This window comes from Mastigoproctus giganteus, chromosome 8 (assembly GCF_048544385.1).
Source record: "Mastigoproctus giganteus isolate SK-2022 chromosome 8, ASM4854438v1, whole genome shotgun sequence".
NCBI lineage: Eukaryota > Metazoa > Arthropoda > Arachnida > Uropygi > Thelyphonidae > Mastigoproctus > Mastigoproctus giganteus.
This window is the reverse complement of record NC_143582.1, coordinates 10,335,464-10,359,589: the sequence shown is the minus strand read 5'-3', so window position 1 is coordinate 10,359,589 and position 24,126 is coordinate 10,335,464. Positions and strand designations below refer to the sequence as shown.

The 24,126-nt window shown below is 36.7% G+C and overlaps 1 protein-coding gene across 1 annotated transcript in view; it reads right to left on the bottom strand.

Moving 5' to 3' along the window:
* The window catches only part of LOC150081240 (syntaxin-binding protein 5-like), a 416,184-nt gene that overhangs the window by 67,208 nt on the left and 324,850 nt on the right, over window positions 1–24,126 (bottom strand). Inside the window, exons 20-22 of the mRNA XM_090379469.1 lie at window positions 17,578–17,712; window positions 10,265–10,387; window positions 1,856–1,933 (exon numbers count right to left, since the gene is read on the bottom strand). Of these exons, the coding sequence (XP_090235595.1) occupies window positions 1,856–1,933; window positions 10,265–10,387; window positions 17,578–17,712 (336 nt within the window). The remainder of the gene's footprint in view (window positions 1–1,855; window positions 1,934–10,264; window positions 10,388–17,577; window positions 17,713–24,126) is intronic.

The following is a 24,126-nucleotide window of genomic DNA, read 5'->3' as shown; positions in this document are numbered from 1 at the left end:
ATGGTTGTAGAACAGATGTTCAGGAGTTTACCTTTGGTCAACGGGTGGTTGACTGCTTGAATAAACTCCCATCTGTTGTTATGGAAATAGATGGTTTAAATAAATTCAAGCAAGAAGTAGACAGACTACTGAAAGGAATGAATAGGTGAAATAGGAAGTTTTGTGTTTTTTTTTTTGTTTTTTTTTTACTGATGCTGTATATGCCTGCTTTCTTGCATAATTTAGCATTAGCATTAGTAGAGGCATTTGATGCAAGAAAGCAAGCTTATGCAGCATCAGCCAAAAAAAAAAAAAAAAGTAACATAAATAAATAAAAATAACCACTTCCACTTCACCCCTCTGTTCGTTCGAAATACCTGTCCAGCTGAGCCTTAAACTTATTTAGGCTATCAACTTCCACGACAAGGGATGGAAGTCTGTTCCACCCACCAACCACCCGCTGGCTAAAGGCAAATTTCCGCACATCTATCCTACATCTGTCTTTCCTCAATTTGAATTTATGCCCTCTCAGGTGATTTTTCTGAGCTAGAGGAAGAATCCCATCAGCATTGAGCATGCTCAAACCATTCAAGGCTTTGTACACCTCTATCAGATCACCCCGCTGGTGCCTAGTTTCCAGACACTGTAATTTGCAAAACTTAAGCCTTTCTTCGTAAGAGAACCCCTTTGTCCCATTCACCAATCTAGTTGCCCTTCTCTGTACTCGTTCCAGCAGCTCTACATCCTTCCTGAAATGAGGCCTCCAGGCCTGTATACAGTACTCTAGGTGTGGCCTGACCATTGCCTTATACAAGGGAATAATCACCTCCTTATCCCTGCTAGAAAAATTCCTATATATCATTGACAATACACCATGAGCTACTCTTGCAGCTCGTCTGCACTGCTCAGAGAACTTCATATCTGCCTGCACCACCACCCCCAGGTCCCTTTCATTCTCTACCACTGTCAGTGTAGTACCACAGAGTTGATACGTTGATTTGCCACTACTAAGGCTAAACTTCACACTTCAGACACAATTTCATCATTTTTCCAGTTGGGGGCTTTCCAAATTGCAGATTACTTTCAACAGGCTCCCTACCCTCTTTAGAATGATGGTGCTAGACAAAATAGTGTATGCAGCCCACTGACAAAAACATCTTAATTATGGGCTGACTATAACAAACTGTCAAAAGCCAAGTGAAAAGTCACATGGAGTAAGGTCACACAATTTTATCAGCCAGTCAACTATTCTATATTGCTTAATCCATTCTTCAAACTTCTTATTTATTTTTTTTATATTTTTGTTAGTTGTTGGCGCATCGGCTTCTGTGGCCATAATGCACCTTCCAAAGTTTTTTCATTATACTGTGATCCAAGCAAGAGATGGGATTCGAACCCGCGACCTCTGGGTTGCCAGGCAGGCAATTTACTCACCTGGCTAGCCCGATCGGCCAAACTTCTTATAAAGAGTGTCATATATTTAGTCCATACTGCAGACATATCCCATCCTACTGCCAAATTAATGAGACATTTTTATATCATAGACTGTTTTGAAATTAGGGTAGTATGACATTTATTAACATTGCTATGCATCTGCAGTAGTAATCTGCATCAATTCTTAGAAATTGACATATGGCTCACCCTGAAATATATATACATACTAATCAGACTACATGGTAGTCTCTCTTCCCAATTGTTTGATTTTTGTCCCCCCCCCATATATATACCAAGTTTACACACACACACACACACAGAGAGAGAGAGAGAGAGAGAGAGAGAGAGAGAGAGAGAGAGAGAGAGCATTTCTAGTTAGATTCTACAGTAAGCCTACATGCAGTGTGCTTACTTGAATTTTCTTTCTCTTAATTGGACTGACCTGTATCTTGTGAGGCAAGCGATGAGACATCTAAAAAAGAAATGGTAATAATGCCTCCATTTAACTGGTAGAGCGTACCTGTTGATTAAACAAAATGAATGAATATAATTTAGTTTGCTATTAAACATAGAATATTTTTTGAGTGAAAAGCAAAGAGTAATTTATGAGATGCATTGAGGATGTAGTGATTGATTTGCAAAGAACAATTACAAACAAAGCAACACACTCACACATATTTGACTTGTTTCTATTTTTGCACTTCCCAAGAAAGCGTATACCATTTGGTGTCAGGCCCTTATAGTTTTAAATATTTTATAATGATAAAGGCATATCAACTTGGACGATTAAATTTTCTCATGATATAAAGGTGGGCAGAGTAGTTAATGACAGTAATCAGAGTATGTTACTTAAACAAGACCTACAAAAATTATGCAAATGGCTAAGAAGTGGAAATTGAGATTTAACATTGATAAATGAAAGGTATTACATATAGGTCTGGAAGCCTCAGTTTGTATTGGAATGGGTATAGAGCAGGGGTGGGCAACCTTTTTTGAATAAAAGGCCATATTCATTTTCGGAAATAGTGGAAAGGCCGCACCAATCCTTCGAACCACTACTTACGAAGTAAAACATAATTATCAGTGTTAAATTTTATTACATATAACTATAGAAAAGGCAAATAAACTTCAATAAAACATACATATTTACAATATTCTCATCATAACACATCCACCTACATTTTATATGAACACAAAATTTAAAAAATATATAATTATAAAGATAATAAATTATTTTCTAAATTGTTATTCAAATGAAAATTTATAGCAATTATTTAACATTCTCTCTGTGTATTATACAAGAATAATTAGAAAAAAACTGTACTATTGTAAAAAATAATTTTATGAGTTAACTAATGAGTTGAAGATTTGATGCTTTGGTGATTGAGTTGTTTATCAAAAAAGATGTCTAGGCTGAAACCACTTTGATTGCACATTTTTAAAGAGCTAAACTCATCAGAATGCATTGGTTTCAGCCGAAACATCTTTTTTGATAATTAACTAATGAGATTGCTGGGTTTGTTTTTTATTAGATAACAACTAGATATCAGGCTCCATCTTGGTTGTATGCAACTTAAACGTGGGTATTCAACTGCATTTTTCCATATTTCAATAGGATCTTTTTTTGTATCAAAAAAAGTCTATCATATTATCTTCTCCTAATTCAATTAATTCCATCTGTAGTTCCGTGGGTGCCGTCAGGAGATCAACTAAATGTGGCTCATACGCCAATTTCATTTCTAAAGTATGTTCTTCAAAATCAGAAAATCTATCATTGTATTCTTCAATTAGCATGTCCAATATGGTTATGTAGTCTTTGAAAGTGTCACATACAACATATTTCTGCTCCTTTAACATATTTTTTAAATGAGGGAAATGTTCCCTAAATCATTAGAGAAACTCTTTTCTCTAATGATTTAGAGAAAAGAGTTTTGTAAAAAATTAATTTTTTTCAAAATACCTAAATTTTTTGCCACATGTCATATATATGTCTTTGCAAATAAACATTTAATTCATTTTGCTTTTCCATAATATCACACAAAAACGCAGCATTTCTACAAAATTCTTCATCTAATAAATCACTTTCTTGTTGTTGTTCCTCATAAAATTTTTTAATTTGTTCTCGCAAAGCCAAAACTTTTACTAAAATTTGTCCTTTTGATAACCAGCGCACTTTACAATAATATGGCAAGTCGACATTATATGTCTCATCATCCAATATAAGCATGCTTCGAAATTGACGATGTCTTAAAGCATTTACTCGAATAAAGTTAACAATTGAAATAATTTTGTCCAAAGTATTGCTAAATGTGGAGGATTTAGCACAAAGGTTTTTTATTGGTGTAATATATAGTGGAACAAAATTAACTTTTCTAAATTGGGTTTTTCTTTTTTTAACAATGAAATGAATCCTTCTTGCTTTCCTCTCATAGAAGGTGCACCGTCCGTGCGTACACTCACCAGGTTACCAAGGTTTAGTCCTCTCTCAAGACACATTTCTTTAAAGTTGTTAAAAATATCAATTCCAAGAGTCCTTCCAGTGAGCGTACCCAAAGCCAGTAGTTCCTTGTAACAATGAAAATCTTCAGTTATAGCACAAATAAAATATAATATTTGAGCAGAGTCATTTCTATCAGTGGTTTCATCTAAAGCTATTGAAAAATATACATCTTTAGAGTGAATTATTATCTGAAGTTGTTCTCCTACATTCTGAGCTAATTCATGTTGTCTATTAGTTATAGTTTTTCTTGAGAGAGGTAATTGTTTGTATTTGTCAACTTTTTCCAGATCTAAACATCCTACTGCTTCAATAATACATTCTTTTATCATTTCGATGTCACTAAATGGTTTGCTTTTTTTCCAAGTACATGTGCTATTTTGTATGTAACATCGGTTGCAGAAGTTCCTTGCTTAATAAAAGCACCAAAAGCCTTTACCTGGTGCTGTTTTTCTTTCTTCATTTTTTGAAGTGCAGATTTACGAGCTTCTCCTTCTAATTTTACATATTTATGGTCCTTGTGAGATAGATAATGTTGATTTGCATTGTATTTTTTTAATGTTGTTAGTGCTGTATTACATATCAAACAAACCATTTTGTCTTTCACAGAAATAAGAAAATACTGCATCTCCCAATCTTCTTTAAATGTTTTGTTTTCTTCATTCAACTTCCTTTTAACTTTTTTTGGACATGATGGGCAATCTAAAAATTAAGCAATTGTGAAATCAAACATAAGAAATTACAGGATTACAAAATTCAAGACAAGAATACATACAGTTGTCAAAATATTCACAGTTACAAATATGCACATAAAAGCGACAGATAAAAAATCACGATGTCACAATTTAAATTTTAAAATAAAAAACTATTTTCGTCAAATTATTAACTCTGTTAAAATATTTTTTTTTATTTTAACAAACTTAACAGAGGATTAGAATTTTTCTTTTATTAAATAGCTTTCGTTTTTTTATCATTTGTGGTACATAAAAACGATTTTTAAATAAATAGAAAAAGTTAAACATGATATATTTTACTTTTTAGATCAAAAAATTTGTATTTTCCTTTTTTAATTATTTGAATAATGTTTCTATATTGTGAAAAAAAAATATAAAGCTTTTTATTATTAAAACGTTTTAAATATTTAATTTTAAAAAATATTAGTTTAAAAGTAGTAGGATTATTTAATGATTTTATTTCATCTCATGTGCGATCTTATGACAAAGGCCACACATAAGATTGCACATGAGACCTGGAAGCCTTCCTCATGTTCCGTGAACCAGTTTCGAACAATTTGGGTGGTGTGGCATAGTGCATTATCCTGCTGAAAGACGGCACCGCCAGAGGCACCACCACCTTTGCCATGAAAGGGTGTACCTGGTCAGCAATGATGTTTGGGTAGATGGTAGATGTCAGAGTGCCTGGCACATGGGTGACTGGACCCAGGGTATCCCAGCAGAACACTGCCCAAAGCATTACACCAATGCCACCGGCTTGTTTTCATCCCATAGTGCATCCAGGCACCAACAGTTCCCCAGGTAAATGACACACACGTACCCAGCCATCTACATGGTGCAACAGGAAATGTGATTCCTCAGACCAGACAACCTTCTTCCAATCACTCAAGGTACAGTTTCGATGCTTGCATGTCCATTGAATTGTGTGAACCATGGTTAGCATGGGCACTCTGTGCAGCCTGCAGCTATGCAGCCTCATTTTCAGTAGGGTTCGATGTACTGTGTATTGTGACACATTACTCCCATCACCAGCATTCCAATTACTGGCTAGTTGTGCCACAGTCACCCTTCTGTTGCCATGTACCATCCGGGTGAGCCTCCGCTCACCTAGAGCATCGATGAGCTGTGGTCGTCCAACACCTCGCTGGCGGTTCGTGGGTTTCCCCTCCTCGATCACTTACGGTAGGTACTAACCACAGCTGACCGTGAGCACCCCACCAGCCGTGCTGTTTTGGATATGCTCTGACCCAGTCGTCTGGCCATTACAATTTGGCCTTTGTCAAACTTGCTTAAGTCTGCTGCCTTTTCCATCTGAAGAACAAGAGTAACACTGATTAACGGAGCTCAGTATCAGGTGTTTTTTATACCGTGTCCCGACCTGCACCGTAGTTCACCTGCAGTTGCTTCAATTTGCATAACGGCTCACTGGTCATAATGTTTTGGCTCATCAGTGTATACAATTAAAAGCCAATTATCCAGGGTAGTTGAGAAATCAGTTCTGAATGGATTGAGCAAGCTCAATGCTTGATGGAATTCTTCCTTTTTCTCAGACTACATACATGGGGGGGGGTATAAATTCAAACTGAAGGAGGATTTCAGCCAGCAGGTGGTTGATTGTTGGGAAAACTTCAATTTGTTGTTGTGGAAGTTGGTAGTTTGAATAAATTCAAGGAAGAACTAGGCAAGGTAACTATTGGAAGGGATGGACAGGTGAGGTGACAAGGTTTTTTTTTCTTTTCTGGCTGATGCTTTATAAACTTGCTCTTTCGCATTATTTGCCACTACTAATACTAATCAATTTTCCCATCTAATCAAAAACTGGATGATCTTCAAAATGAAATCAAAACTTGTAAATGTGATAAAAAGTACACTTTACATACATACTGCATTCATATCATGAAAAGCACACACCACAGCTTGAGAAGATATGGCAAAATTTAATGCATACATATTTTTTAAAGAGGAAAATAATGAAGTTTGTTTCCCAAGAAGGGTACTACATACATTTCAAGGTACCATATTGTCAGCAAGAGTGGAGTCTCATTATTGTTCCATGCAGTTGAATAGAAATTCACTAAGGCTAACAACCTTTTTCACATTTAATAAAGAGTTGAAGGTTTTGTTCAAAAGAAAGAACAATCCTTTTCCATTTTAGCATGAAAAAATGTGCACAGATGCATATTAAAAAAAAGAAAAAAAAAAAAGAAAACAACTGAGAAGAATGTTAAAATTAATCATATGCTAGTAAAACCGAGGGATTGCTGAAATATGACAAGAGTGAACTAATAGGCAGAAAGCAAAGGTAGGGATGTAGCATCTTAGAAATTCAAAGTTCATGGCTACAAGAACATTAGAAAATGTACAAACAGAAACATCTTGTAACAGATGCCACATTTCTTTTTGTTATATGGCTTAGAATGACATAGACTTCTTTGGGGGCAAACAGATCCCAGTTAGTCAGTGACCTGGCAATCTGCTCCTTGATAATTGAAAGTCTGTTGTGAGGTACTGATGAATAAATAATTAGGAGGGTAGAGCATAAATAAATATGCTCATTCAGTACTACACAGCAAACCTGCTCCATAATTTACAGTTGGAAGCAGTAATTGGCATATTTTTCTGGTATATGGAAATGTATATTTTTTTTTTCTTACACTGAGCATTACAAAGATTGTAAAATTTTGATATACAAAAATAACACTGTGTTATCTCAAATCTGCAATTGGAGAGGAATTACTATAAACTGTTAGGCTTATAAGATTATACAGTAACATGCAGTTACAATGAACTTCTCAGGAGGCAAGAAGAATTTTGTTGTGCTAAATAACTGAAAATTACTTCAAAAGAACTATTATTTGTTCAAAAAAAATTCAGATGTACTTTTCTGATATACAGAAGTAGCACTTTCTGCTTAATTTTACTTAAATATAGACTTTAAAATCAATAATAATAAATAAAATACACAGTATAAAAGTAAAATTATTTGTTCAGAGATCATCATTTAGAAAGCACATTTTAATTATAACAAATATAGTGCAGTGTAAAATTTGAATAACCAAACCTTAGAGTGAATATAACTTAACATTAGCTTACACATATTAATATAGTTGGTTTCTTGTTTTTAATGTTTATTATACTTTATTTTTTTACATGTTAATATGAAATTTCAACTTTTATATAATTGAATGTGTGTAGATACAGGCTGCACTAAATAAAATGTAATTAATTTTAGGGTTTTTTTTTTTTTTTTTTTTTTCTTAAGGAGTGCAAGAGTGACCTTTTTTCAATTTGAGAAAAAAAATAATACATCTAGGTACAAAAATTCATTATCTCACCAGCTACATTTCCTGTTTATTATTTATTTATTTATTTTTTTTGGTGGGGATTGTTTGTTGTTTGTTTGTTATTTGGTTTTTAGGAGCATTAGCAACTAAGGCCATATTGCTCCGGGATATGCGGTGATCATTCCCTGACCTTTCCGCATCCTCCGTATTTGGTGATGACGGGCTCGAACCCCGGTCTAATCAAGAAGCGTGTGCGACGCACTGCTGCTCCTTCCCACCTGGCTACGGAGGCGCCACTTGGTAGGGATGAAAATGTGTTGTTGTTGTAGGGTTTTGGCACATCAGTGACTTAAACCATAATGTGCCACTGTATACTTTGTCTGTACAAATACAAGTGTATGTTTACATTATGGAATATCACACGGGGAAAAGCAAAATCCTACTCCAAACACTTGAGATTGGCTAATTACTGCCTTCACTAAAGAGAACTTTAGAACAAGTGCCGGTATACCATATCAAATTGGATTTGAACATAATCATTTGAAAATATGAAAAACTTAAAGGATATGAGAATTTTTTTGCCGCATCTTTTAAACCCTTTTCTTTTTTGTTCAGCCAAATCCTCTCATATTTGCAATACAAGTATCATTTGATAAATTTTCACATATGTAAAACCAATACATTTTAGATACAGGTGAACTTTGAAAATAAATGATCATACCAAATTTTCATCAGAACTATTTCACTCAAACAAGATTTACAAACATTAGTAATATGGGAAGTCAGTTGAGACCCGGAAATATATTTTTTATAGTGAAAGTTTTGCTAACACAGTATTCGCTGTAAAGGGATTTTACTGCATTATGCTAATATAGCTTAAAAATACACTTATAACTATAGTCTGTTGAACTACACACACAACCTGCTCATTCTGGAATTCTTGAATCAGCATTAGTAGAGGCATATGATCCAAGAAAACAGCTTATATAGCATCAGCCAAAAGAAAAAAAAAAAAAAAAAACCCTTCCCATTTCACCCATCCATTTGCTCCACATTTGTCTAGTTTTGCCTTGAATTTATTTAAGCTGTCAACTTCTACAATGACAGATGGAAGTTTGTTCCAGCAATCAAACACCTGCTGGCTAAAGGCAAATTTCCGCACATCTATTCTACAACTGTCTTTCCTCAATTTAAATTTACGTTCCCTCAGGCAATTAATCTGGGCAAGAGGAAAAATCCCATCAGCATTGAGCTTGCTCAAACCATTCAAGGCCTTATACACCTCAATCAGTTCACCTTGCAGGTGTCTAGTCTCCAGACACTGTAATTTAAAGAACTTAAGCCTTTCTTCGTAAGAGCAACCCTTTGTTCCATCACTAATCTTGTTATCCTTCTCTGTACTCGTTCCAGCAGCTCTACATCCTTCCTAAAATGAGCCCTCCAGACCTGCATACAATACTCAAGATGTGACCTGACCATCACCTTATACAAGGGGATAATCACCTTATTATCCCTGCTAGAAAAATTCCTGTATGTCGCTGACAAGACACCATGAGTTACTCTTGCAGACTGTCTGCACTGCTCAGAAAACTTCATATCTGACTGCACAATTATCCCTGGATCCTTTTCATTCTCTACCACCCTGAGTGCAGTTGATACATTACTCTGGGGTTACTGCTACCCATATACAATACTTTATATTTGTCAATGTTAAACTTAAGTTGCCACCTCTCAGCCTATATGCTGAACTTTTCTAGATCCTGTTACAGTAGCATACTGTCATTAGTGTCATTAAAAATCCTGCCAATCTTCGTATCGTCTGCAAACTTAGACATTAAGCTTGATATACCTTCATCAATATCATTAATAAATACAAAATGATCATCATGCTGATCATAAATACAACAGGCAGGAGAAAATTAAAAGATGCTGTTGTTGTTATTTGGTTTTTAGGAGCATTAGCAACTAAGGCCGTATTGCTCCGGGGATATGCGGTGGTCATTCCCTGACCTTTCTGCATCCTCCGTATTTGGTGATCATGGGCTCTAACCCCAGTCTAATCAAGAAGCGTGTGCTAAGGCCATATTGCTCCGGGGATATGCAGTGGTCATTCCCTGACCTTTTCTCATCCTCTGTATTTGGTGGTCACGGGCTCTAACCCCGGTCTAATCAAGAAGCGTGTGCTACGCACTGCTGCTCCTGCCCACCTGGCTACTGAGGTGCCAAATCAGAAGAATTTTTGTCTCAGAATATTAATAAAATATAAAATTTTCTTTTATGAAGACCTATATGTTTTAGATGATCTCATAAATATTGGCAACAATTAATATACTTACCACTAGGTGATATAATTACTGGCTGAAACTGGCGATCTTCATCAGATGGTGGAAACATAAGTAGGAAGACAAATACTGAGCCATAACTTGTTCCAACCCAAAGACTTGGACTAGGTACAGCATCTGAAAAGCATAAAAAACTTATTTAAGAATATTAAAGGACTGATCTCTCTTAATACAAATTTTTTTTTTTTTTTTTTAATTAAGTCACTTAATTTTTTCAATAAAGTACAATTACTTGTCACCAACAAAATAAAAATTTTCTTAAACTTTTGTTCTACTTGTTTAACAACAACTTTTATATTTTTCTAAATAAATCTGATGTACGAGCATGGTTTACAACTGGTTGGTTGGATGTTTTGAATTTTTATGGAATATCAGCAAATATTTGCAGATGTGCTAAAAAAATTTGCCAGGTTCAGCATTCATAAAGTGGATTCAGGAATTTTGGAAAAGGAACCCAAATTTTTTACACTGATATATATTTATAGGCTGTGAAGTTGGAAAGTGTGGTATAGGTTTATTTTATGCAAGAGAGAGAAAATATCTATTTTAAAAGTCTTCATCTGCTAAAAGATGTTTAAATGTGTGGAAATGTCTTGAGTGATGGGAGTCAATGAGAAAAAGTCAACTGTTCTCTGTTGAACATACATTCAATTAGGATGTGTTGAAATGTAACAGGGGGCTCCCAATTCCTACACCACAAAGAATCTTCAACGCTTATTACATCGCAGTTTATGAAGGCAGTTTCAAAAAAAGACCCATACTAACATTAGTTTAATATAAAAATTTTAGGTGACATGTAAACTGGGGGCTAATACAAAAAATAAGTAAGAAGTAAAATAAGAAGTAATTCTTAAAACAATAGGAATAACCTTTTCAAAATGATGATTTCTACACACCTAATACAATTTTACTATGCAATTATCAGTCATTTAGTATATGAAACAACCATTTTGGAAAAATTCCTCTCTGTTGACTTTATACAGCAGCTTTAGCTAGACATATTTTCAGTAACAATACTGAATACAGAATATGAGATGATACCTTTGCAGCTTTTTTTGCAACAATAACATAATTTTCAACCAGTCTACTGAATCCTCTCTGTAATGAAATTATGGCATGCATTCTATTAACATATATCATAATGTGCCAATAACTGATGTACTATAACAGAGTAGCAACTACTGCAGAAATCAGTCTCTAGACTACCCTAAAACATGGTAGGCAGGGTGGGGAGGAATAAATGTTGCAGCTGAGTCGAAATAGTTACATATGCTGTAATCAATCAATTTCAATTTAAGATTCTTGCAGCTGATTACCAGCTACTATAGCAGTAGCAATAAATAAATAAGCTTTATTCTGAAACAGTTTAGCATTAGTAGAGGAATATGATTCAAGAAATTGAGCTTATACAGCATTAGCAAAAAAAAAAAAACACTTCCCATTTCGCTCCAAAAGTTTGTCCACTTCCTGAACATATTCACACTATCAATCTCCACAATGACAGATGGAAGTTTGTTCCAGCAATCAACTATTCACCAGCTAAAGGCAAATTTCCACACATCTATTCTACAACTGTCTTTCCTCAATTTGAAATTATGCCCCTCAGGTGCATAATTTCAAATCTGAGCAGGAGGAAAAATCCCATCAGCACTGAGTTTGCTCAAATGATTCAAGGCCTTATATACACCTCAATCAGATCACCTTGCAGGTGCCTAGTCTCCAGATGCTGCAATTTGTAGAATTTAAGCCTTTCTTTATAACTGTTGTTGTTTGTTATTTGGTTTTTAGGAGCATTAGCAACTAAGGCCATATTGCTCCGGGAATATGCGGTGGTCATTCCCTGACCTTTCCGCATCTTCCGTATTTGGTGGTGATGGGCTCGAACCCCGGTCTAATCAAGAAGCGTGTGCTACACACTGCTGCTTCTTCCCACCTGGCTACGGAGGCGCCTCTTTCTTTGTAAGAGCAACCCTTTGTTCCCCCTCACCAATCTTGTTGCTCTTCTCTGTACTCATTCTAGCATCTCTACATCCTTCCTAAAATGAGGCCTACAGACCTGTAAGCAGTATTCAAGGTGTGGCTAGACCATTGCCTTTACAAAGGGATAATCACCTTCTTATCCCTGCTAGAAAAATTCCTGTATATCATTGACAAGACCCCCATGAGCTACTCTTGCAGCCTGTCTGAACTGCTCAGAAAATTTCATATCTGACTGCACGACTACATCCAGTTCTTTTACATTTTCCACTAACCTCAGTGTAGTACCACACAATTGGTAATGTTACTCTGGGGTTACTGCTTCCCATATGCAGTACTTTGCATTTGTCAACGTTCAACTTCAGTTGCCACCTCTCAGCTCATCTACCCAAATTTTCTAGATCCTGTTGCAGTAACATACTGTCATTAACAACCCTCCCAACCTTCATATTGTCTGCAAACTTGGACATTAAGCCTGATATACCTTCATCAATATCATTGATAAATACAGAAAACAACAATGGGCCCAGCACCGAACCCTGGGGAACTTTACTAATAACATTAGTCCACAGAGCAGTGCCCATTGATTACCACTCTGTCTTCTCCCACTCAACCATCCCTTTATCCATAGCAGCAACTTGCCCTTAATGCCATACCTCTTCAATTTGTACAGCAGTCTTCCATGTGCAACAGTATCAAAAGCTTTCCTGAAATTCAAGTACAGTAGACTTTCGATTTTCCAGGATAGACGGTAAAAAAGAAATCCCGGATAATCAATTTCCCAGTTAATCCAAAAATACAGAAGTCCTCCCCGACATATGTAAGAGATACGTTCCAGGACTTGTTACGTAAGTCAACTTTTACGTAACTCGGGAACGACTAATAATATATTGCTACTATATTATTATTGACAAATCTTAAATCGGCGCGATACTTGTTAATGTTTGACTATTTTCATACATCCTTATTTATTTTAATTTTCTGATCCAAATCAATCGCTTTCCTTTTGTTGGTAGATTTGCTAGTACCGCTGGCACTTTTCTCTTAGTCGGCACCATGATAACGGTCAAAATGAAATTTTCTGTAAAGAACCTCACAGGGTTAAGGCGAAAACTCACTATTTGTGTCTCACTATTATCACCCCCACATGAGCTCACATTTTACTAAAGCACATTTCTGGAGATCTACCATAAAAACAATTTGCACTTTCCGTTTATTGGGCTTTTCTGTTAGTGCATCTAATTAATCATAAACGGGTGGCAAATTCGATCTTATTGCATTTGCGATAATACCAATAGCTGGAATTCTGTGGGTTTTTACGTTATTATGGTGAAATGTGTGTGAAATCTTCAGTCATAACAAAAGCATAAATAAATTAAAAGTCTCCTATTTTTTGCTTGTTACTCCGCATTTCACTTGTGCAATTTGTGCGTACGCCGATTTTTTTGTTTGTTTTAAATTTTACAATCCTAAAAAAATAAAAAAAAAAAAAAAAGAAATTTACGTAAGTTACTGTATCGAAACATGTTCAGCAACCTACGTAAAAGGTATGGCGATAAATAAAATATTTTACCATGCACTACTCGCGTGTCCAATACGATGCTTCCCTTTATTTTTTACTATGTCCATTTTAAATCTAATAACTTCCCTTTATTTTTATAATGTCATATATGGTTTGGTCACCAGCATTATAATGGTGCTTTAGAGATTTAATGGATACTGTTTTCAAACTTTTGAATAATTTCAAGCTTTTGTTTAACTGAAAGTGCAACTCTTTTGTGATTACCCATAACTCTAAAAGGAAGGGGATGAATCTGATTGGTCCACTTGACATCGATGGTTCGACTGTTGCTGATCCTGCTCAGATAGCAAACAAACTGAATGAGTATTTTGCATCTACATTCACACATGGGGAATTAAGGTTTGAAAATGGCAGAAGGTTATCAAATTGTAGGAGGATACTTAATGATTTTGTAATAACTGAGAGCAAAGTGGAGGAGAAATTGTTGAAGTTAAACATAAGAAAGGCACCTGGGGTGGATGGGATCTATCCAGTTATTTTAAAGGAGGCGGCAAAGCAACTAAGCAAACCCTTAGCCATAATTATGAGAGCATCCTTGGACTCAGGAGAGGTTCTCACGGACTGGAGATGTGCAAATGTATCCCCAATTCACAAAGGGGGGGGGATCGAAGGGTGACACGAGTAATTACAGACCAGTTAGTTTAACTTCTGTTCCGGGTAAAATAATGGAGTCGCTGGTTAAAGATGCACTGCAGGATCATCTAGACAAGACTGCAGCAATAATTCAGACACAGCATGGGTTTGTTAAGGGAAAGTCTTGTCTGACAAATTTGATAGGATATTATGATGTGGTTACAAAGGAACTGGATGCAAAAAATAATTTTGATATCATATTTATTTTTATTTTATTATTTTTTTTTTATTTTGATTTTTTTAGGAGCATTAGCAACTAAGGCCATATTGCTCCGGGATATGCGGTGGTCATTCCCTGACCTTTCCGCATCCTCCGTATTTGGTGGTGACGGGCTCGAACCCCGGTCTAATCAAGAAGCGTGTGCTACATACTGCTGCTCCTTCCAACCTGGCTACGGAGGCGGCTTGATATCATATATTTGGATTTCAGGAAAGCTTTTGACACTGTTGCGCATGGAAAACTATTGTACAAATTGGAGCAGAATGGTATTAAGAGTAAGTTGCTACAATGGATAAAAGGATGGTTAAGTGGGAGAAGACAGGGTGGTAATCAATGGGTGCTGCTCTTCGTGGACTAATGTTATTAGTGGAGTCCCACAGGGTTCGGTGTTAGGTCCACTGTTGCTTTGTATATTTATCAATGATATTGATGAAGGTATATCAGGCTTAATTTCGAAGTTTGCAGATGATACAAAGGTTGGCAGGGTTGTTAATGACAGTAATGGCAGTGTGCTACTGCAACAAGATCTAGATAATTTGGGCAGATGGGCTAAGAAGTGGCAACTGAAGTTTAACCTTGACAAATGCAAAGTACTGCATATGGGTAGAAGTAACCCCAGAGAAACGTACCAACTGTGTGGTACTACACTTAAGGTGGTAGAAAATGAAAAAGACCTGGGAGTAATTGTGCAGATATGAAGTTTTCTGAGCAATGCAGACAGGCTGCCAGGGCAGGTCATGGAGTTTTGTCAATGATATATAGGAATTTTGCAAGCAGGGAAAAGGAGGTGATTATCCCTTTGTATAAGGCAATGGTCAGGCCATGCCTTGAGTACTGCGTACAGGTCTGGAGGCCTCATTTTAGGAAGGATGAAGATTTACTTGAGCGTGTACAAAGAAGGGCAACAAGATTGGTGAGGGGAATGAAGGGATCCTCTTACCAAGAGAGGCTTAAGTTCTGCAAATTGCAGTGGCTGGAGACCAGGCACATCCGCAGTGATCTGATTGAGGTATATAAGGCCTTGAATGGGTTGAGCATGCTGAATTCTGATGGGATCCTTCCACTTGTTCAGATTACGAACCTAAGGGGGCATAAATTCAAATTAAGAAAAGACAGATGTAGAATAGATGTGCGGAAATTTGCCTTTTGCCAGCGGGTGGTTAATTGCTGGAACAAACTTCCATCTGTCGTTGTGGAAGTTGATAGGTTGAATAAATTTAAGGAGGAACTGGACAGGCATTTGGAGGCAATGGTGTGATTTTTTTTTTTTGGCTGATGCTGCATAAGCTCATACACTTGCTTTCTTGCATCACATGCCACTACTACTACTACTACTATTTTCGCGATTTCTAAACAAAAAAATATACATATATTTACTATAAAAAAAAAAAAAATTTCTATTTGTGTCACTATTCGTATAAAAACTCACTATTTGTGTCTCATTATTATCACCCCACACGAGCTCACATTTTACTAAAGCACATTTCTGGAGCTCATTACCATAAATGACGAAACAAAATGTCTTTTTGCGGTGCAACGGAACACAATAATCAACACGACGCACTAAAACAAACTACACATTTTTCTTTTTCTAATTTGGATTCTTGAACTATCCCGGTTAATCCTCTTCCCTGTTAATCCGATCCCGGTAAATCGAGAGTGTGCTGTATATGATATCAAAATTATTTTTTCCATCCAGTTCCTTTGTGATTGCATCGTAGTATCCAATCAAATTGGTCAGACAAGACTTCCCCTTAACAAACCCATGCTGTGTCTGAAGTATAACTGCAATGCTTCTTTAACCAATGATTGCATTACTTTCTTTGGAACAGAAAATTAAACTAACAGGACTAAAATTACTTGTATCACCCTTTGATCTCCCACTGTGAATTGGGAAATACATTTACACATCTTAGTCTGTGGTGACCTCCACTGAATCTAAGGATACGTTCATAATTATATATATGTATTACATATCATGTCAGTACGTAATAAACAGATCATTGCACACCAAAAAATATGGTGCTGATTTTCACATACTGCATTTTGCAAATTGGGGAACATGGCATATACTTGTTTTCTATATACATCTTCTCTAATTTCCAAAGTTCTTGGTCCAAGAGCTGCAGAATGAAGATACATAGAGTTCAGTGTAAGACTAGAAACTAATTCTACCTTAAGTTTATTCTCTCTTGAGTGTAAATCATATTTTGGTATTTCTTGTGTTGAGGTGGATGTGAAATTGGTTTAACTGCTCTTTCCTGTGTGACCAAATGGTCAAGGTGTCATCCAAAAAGTAGTACTTTATATTAGGCATTAGTGGAATATTGTTAGAGTATCTGTTCATAGTTCTGACAGGTAGACTTCTGGTAATACTAGAGGGGTAAGGATAATTACCCATATTTGTTCTTGTTCATGGGACTACTGGTGCACAAGTTTTCATGGTACTCCACTAAATGGGTATGTCATGTATACATGTGTATCATTGGCCAATACATATGCTGTGCAGGCTGAAAAACTCAGAGGAAAAACCTTAAACCCTTCACTTGACATCTGCTAACCACAATCTTAACTAAAGGCAATTAAAATTGTTATTGTCTTCAAAAGGATTAGGGAGGGCTAGTTATATTTAGGCCTCTGTTTTGTAGGTAAAACTATCTGAAAATTTCATTGGCTTGTTCTACTATTACTTTCACTCCACTTCTTAAATGGTATTGGAGTGAGAGTGACTTGAATATGTGTTATGTCAGTTCATGTGAGAGGCATTATTTGGCCTCAGCAAGTAAGATCAATGAAATAACAAAAACTAGCAACCACTGTGAAACTACATTTGGAACAAAAAAAAAAAAAAAAAAAAAATTTTAATTTTACAGTATATTTACAAGAAAAAACTACCTGTTTTTCCTCCATATGAAAGTGCAAATTTCAGGCATAATACTCCTTCTCCAATATTTGTTTTCAAACTGTTAATACTAGATGCACTAGAACTCCTAGAATGACTCAGATTGTTTTCAGTTTTCTCTGAAAAGGCTGATAAAAAAAAGTTATCTGCAAAATATGAATGTTTACAGGAAATCTACAAAAAAAAAAATAAAATAAAAAACAAAGTGATATTTACTATCTTGAAAAATGAAATCTAAAAAGGTTTGCAAAAACATTTGTCTACTATGTTTTCAAGATATGAGTTAGTCAAAATTAATGTTATTTAACCCATTACTATTTATAACCAAAATGTTATGCCCACAATTATTCAGGGCAAACACTCAAAGTAACTCCAATTTCAAATACTCTATAGCAGAGCAATTTAAAAAAATTTCTTATTAACATTCTTTACCTCCTGATAAGTATCTAGTTTGCGCCAATGAAATACCATATACATATTGATAGCAGTTATTTAAAAAAATCTTTAATAACCTAAGTGGTTATTCATAGGGTGGTTGCAAGGTTTTTGTATTAGTACTGGCATATGATCCAAGAAAGCAGCTTATAAAGCATCAACCAAAAAAAAAAAAAAAAAATTCCTACATCATTTGTCCATCCTCTCCAATAATTTGTCTAGTTCTGCCTTGACTTTATTCAAACCACCCACTTCCACTACAACACAGATGGAATTCTGTTTAAAAATTCAACCGCCTGATGGTTGAAGGCAAACTTTCACATATCTATCCTGCAACCATTGTTTCTCAATTTGAACTTATGCCCCTCAAGTGTATAGTATGAGCAAGAGGATGAATGCCATTGGCAGTGAGCTTGCTAATGGCATTCTTCAACATGTAAGCATTAACAAGTGAACTTGCTAATGGCAGGGAGAATACTAATGCCATTAGCATTAGCAATCCATTCAAAGTCTTAAACACCTCAATCAGAACTTCTCACAGCCACCTGGTCTCTAGATACTGAAATTTGCAGAAATGAAGCCTTTCTTAGTAAGACTATCCTTTCATTTCCTTTAATAATCTCAATACCATTTCACCCCTTCCAGAAGTTTGATGAGGTCTCCTGTATGCAGTACTCAAGATGCAGTCTAATCATTATGCCCAATGAGACAATCACATCCTCATCCCTGCTAGCAAAGATCCTGTATATCATTGACAAAACACCATGAGCTGTCCTGACAGCCCTGTATAATTACCCCAAAAGTCTTTTTTCATTTTCCACTGCCCTGAGTGTAGTACCACACAGTTGGTACGTTAATCTGAGATTACTGCTACCCATATTCAGTACCTTACATTTGTAAATATTTCACTTCAACTGCCATTTCTCATCCCAAGTGCCTAATTTTTCTAGATCTTATTGCAGTATCATACCTTGATCACTGTCATTAACTACCCTACTAAAATTTGTATCATTTGCAGACTTAATCTTAAGCATGATATAACTTCCTAAATATCATTAATAAATATAGGAAACAACAATGGGCACAGCAATAAACCACGTGGGCCTCCACTAATAACATTGGAGCACCAAGAGCAGAGTCCATTAAAAATATTCTTTGTCTTCTCCCACTCATCCATCCCTGTATCCTTGCCCTTAATGCCATACTGTTCCAATTCTAACAGCAGTCTTTTAGGTTCAACAGTATCAAAAGCTTTCCTTAAATTAGCATTAGCATCAGTTGAGGCATATGATGCATGAAAGGAAGCTTATACAGCATCAGCCAAAAAAAAAAAAAAAAAAAAAAAAAAACACCTTCTCATTTCACCCATTTGGTCACTCCAAATGATTGTCTAGTTCAGCCTTAAATTTATTTAAGGCCTAGTCTGTTCAAACAATCAACTACCAGTTGACTAAAGGCAAACTTCCGCACATCTATTCTAGAACTGTCTTTATTTAATACAAATCTATGTCCCCTCAGGTTCTTAGTCTGAGCGAGCAGAAGTGTCCCGTCAGCATTAAGCCTGCTCAAAACATTCAAGGCCTTATACACCTCAATCACATTTCCTCACAGGTGCCTAGTCTCCAATTGCTGCAACTTGCAGAACTTAAGCCTTTCTTTGTAAGCGCACCCCATTGTTCCTCTCACCAATCTTGTTGTCCTTCTTAGTACTTGTTATAGCAACTCTACATCCTTCCTAAAATGAAGTCTTTGGATCTGTATGCAATACTCACTGCCTTATACAAAGGGATAATCACCTCCTTGTCCTGCACGATTACCCCCAGGTCTTTTTCATTCTCCACCTCTCTGAGTGTAGTACCACACAGTTGGTATGTTTCTCTTTGGTTATTGCTACCCATCTGCAGTACTTTGCATTTGTCAATGTAAACTTCAGTTGCCACTTTTCAGCCCATTTGCCCAACCTATCTAAATCCAGTTGGAATTGCATACTCTCTTTACTGTCGTTAACAACCCTGCCAACCTTTGTAACATCTGCAAACTTGAACGTTAAACCCGATATACTTTCATCAATATCATTGATAAATATACAAAACAACAATGGGCCTAAAAACCGAATGCTGGGGAACTCCACTAATAACATTTGTCAACGAAGAGCAGTGTCCATTGATTACCACTCTCTGTCATCTCCCACTCAACCATCCCTTTATCCATTGTAGCAACTTACTCTTAATGCCATACCTCTCCAATTTGTACAGCAATCTTCCATGTGCCACAGTATCAAAAGCTCTCCTGAAATCCAAGTATATAATATCAAAATAATATTTTTCATCCAGTTGCTTTGTGACCACATCGTAGTAGTAGTAGTAGTAGCAGTGGCATGTGATGCAAGAAAGCAAGTGTATGAGCTTATGCAGCATCAGCCAAAAAAAAAAAAAAAAAAACACACACACATACCATTCCCTCCAAATGCCTATCCAGTTCCTCCTTAAACTTATTCAACCTATCAACTTCCACAACAACAGATGGAAGTTTGTTCCAGCAGTTAACCACCCGCTGGCTAAAGGCAAATTTCTGCACATCTAATTTGAATTTATGTCCTCTTAGGTTCGTAATCTGAACAAGTGAAAGGATCCCATCAGAATTCAGCGTGCTCAACCCATTCAAGGCCTTATACACCTCAATCAGATCACAGCACAGATGACTAGTCTCCAGCCACTGAAATTTGCAGAACTTAAGCATCTCTTGGTAAGAGGATCCCTTCATTCCCCTCACCAATCTTGTTGCCCTTCTCTGTACACACTCAAGCAAATCTACATCCTTCCTAAAATGAGGCCTCCAGACCTGTATGCAGTACTCAAGGCATGGCCTGACCATTGCCTTATACAGAGGGACAATCACCTCCTTTTCCCTGCTGGAAAAATTCCTATATATCATTGACAAAACCCAATGACTTGCCCTGGCAGCCTGTCTGCATTGCTCAGAAAACTTCATATCTGACTGCACAATTACTCTCAGGTCTTTTTCATTTTCTACCACCTTAAGTGTAGTACCACACAGTTTGTACATTTCTCTGGGGTTACTTCCACCCATATGCTTCAGTTGCCACTTCTTAGCTCATCTGCCCAAATTATCTAGATCCTGTTGCAGTAGCACACTGCCATTACTGTCATTAACAACCCTGCCAACCTTTGTATCATCTGCAAACTTTAAGCCTGATATACCTTCATCAATATCACTGATAAATATACAAAACAACAGTGAACCCAACACCGAACCCTGTGGGACTCCACTAATAACATTGGTCCACGAAGAGCAGCACCCATTGATTACCACCCTCTGTCTTCTCGCACTTAACCATCCTTTTATTCATTGTAGCAACTTACCCTAAATACCATTCTGCTCCAATTTGTACAATAGTCTTCCATGCACAACAGTGTCAAAAGCTTTCCTGAAATCCAAATATATGATATCAAAATTATTTTTTGCATCCAGTTCCTTTATAACCACATCATAATATCCAATTAAAGTTGTCAGACAAAACTTTCCCTTAACAAACTAGTGCTGTGTCTGAATTATTGCTGCAGTCTTGTCTAGATGATCCTGCAATGCATCTTTAACCAGTGACTCCATTATTTTACCCGGAACAGAAGTTAAACTAACAGGTCTGTAATTACCCGTGCCACCCTTGGATCCCCCTTTGTGAATTGGGGATACATTTGCACATCTCCAGTCCGTGGGAACCTCCCCTGAGTCCAAGGATGCTCTCATAATTATGGCTAAGGGTTTGCTTAGTTGCTTTGCTGCCTCCTTTAATATAACTGCAAAGGAATACAACTCCTTTAATATAACTCCTTTAATATAACTGCAGCAAAGGAAGTAAGAAAACCCTTAGCCATAATTATGAGAGCTTCCTTGGACTCAGGGGAAGTACCCATGGACTGGAGATGTGCAAATGTGACCCCAATTCACAAAAGAAGATCAAAGGGCAACACAAGTAATTATAGACCTGCTAGTTTAACTTCTGTTCCAGGAAAATTAATGGCGGCACTGGTTAAAGAAGCACTGCAGGATCATCTAGACAAGACTTCAGTTATAGCTCAGACACAGCATGGTTTTGTTAAGGGGAAGTCTTGCCTGACCAATTTGATTGGATACTATGATGCAGTCACAAAAGAACTGGATGCAGGGCATAACTTTGATATTATATTCTTGGATCTTAGAAAGGCTTTTGATACTGTTGCACATGGAAGACTGCTACACAAATTGGAGCAGTGTGGCATTGGAGGCAAATTGCTGCTATGGATAAAGGGATGGTTGAGGGGGAGACGACAGAGAGTGGTAATCAATGGACACTGCTCATCGTGGGCTAATGTTATTAGTGTAGTCCCTCAGGGTTCAGCGTTGGGTCCATTATTGTTTTCTGTATTTATAAATGATATTGATGATGGTATATCAAGCTTAATATCCAAGTATGCAGACGATACAAAGGTGGACAGGGTTGTCAAGGGCACTACTGACACTATGCTACTGCAACAGGATCTAGAAAGGTTGAGCAGATGGGTTGAGTGGTGGCAAATGAAGTTTAACATTGACAAATATAAAGTACTACATATGGGAAACAGCAACCCCAGAGCAGCGTATCAACTCTGTGGTACTACACTGACAGTGGTAGAGAATGAAAGGGACTTGGGTGTGGTTGTGCAGGCAGATATGAAGTTTTCTGACAGTGCAGACGGGCTGTAAGTGTAGCTCATGGTGTATTGTTAATGATATATAGGAATTTTTCTAGCAGGGATAAGGAGGCAATTATTCCCTTGTATAAGGCAATGGTCAGACCACACCTATAGTACTGTATACAGGTCTGGAGGCCTCATTTCAAGAAGTATGTAGAGATGCTGGAATGAGTACAGAGAAGGGCAACAAGATTAGTGAATGGAACAAAGGGGTGCTCTTACGAAGAAAGGCTTAAGTTTTGCAAATTACAGTGGCTGGGGACTAGGCACCAGCGAGGTGATCTGATAGAGGTGTATAAAGCCTTGAATGGTTTGAGCATGCTGAATGCTGATGGGATTCTTCCTCTTGCTCAGAATAATCACCTGAGAGGGCATAAATTCAAATTGAGAAAAGACAGATGTAGGATAGACGTGAGAAAATTTGCCTTTAGCCAGCGGGTGGTTGATTGGTATAATAGACTTCCATCCCTTGTCGTGGAAGTTGATAGCCTAAATAAGTTTAAGGCTCAGCTGGACAGGTATTTCGAACGAACAGAGGGGTGAAGTGGAAGTGGTTATTTTTTATTTATTTATTTTTTTTTTTTTGGCTGATGCTGCATAAGCTTGCTTTCTTGCATCAAATGCCTCTACTAATGCTAACTGGATAGATCCCATCCACCCCAAATGCTTTACTTATGTTTAACTTCAACAATTTCTCCTCCACTTTGCTCTCAGTTATTACAAAATCATTAAGTATCCTGCTACAATTTGATAACCTTCTGTCATTTTCAAACCTTAATAATTCCTCATGTGTGAATGTAGATGCAAAATATGCATTCAGTTTGTTTGCTATCTGAGCAGGATCATCAACAGTCGAACCATCAATGTCAAGTGGACCAATCAGATTAATCCCCTTCCTTTTAGAGTTTATATAAGTAAAGAAATCCTTGCTGTTTCTCTTAGCATCTTTTTCCAAGGATTTCTTGTAATCTGCCTTCACCTGCCTAACCTCTTTTGTGACCTGATTACAGACTAGCTTATATCTGCCATAGGCTTCTGAGTCGCTTGATAATTTATGTGCATCCCATGCATTTTTCTTCTCTGTTACAAGTCTCATTAGATAACCATTTAGGCCTAAACCTTGAACAATATTTCTTAATAGGTATGAAACTTTTAGTAGCATCCACGATTAATTCCTTGGATGCTTCCCACTTAGAATTTACAGTTGGTAACATCATCAGTTGATCCCACTATACTGAATTTAAAAACTTTGAGACCACTGTACTCACCTTTACGGAAGCAAAAACCCTTTCCTTTACCCCTGATGGTAATTAAATCTTTAAGTAAATCCCACATCAGTACACTGTGATCACTGCCACCTATTGGTTCTTTTAT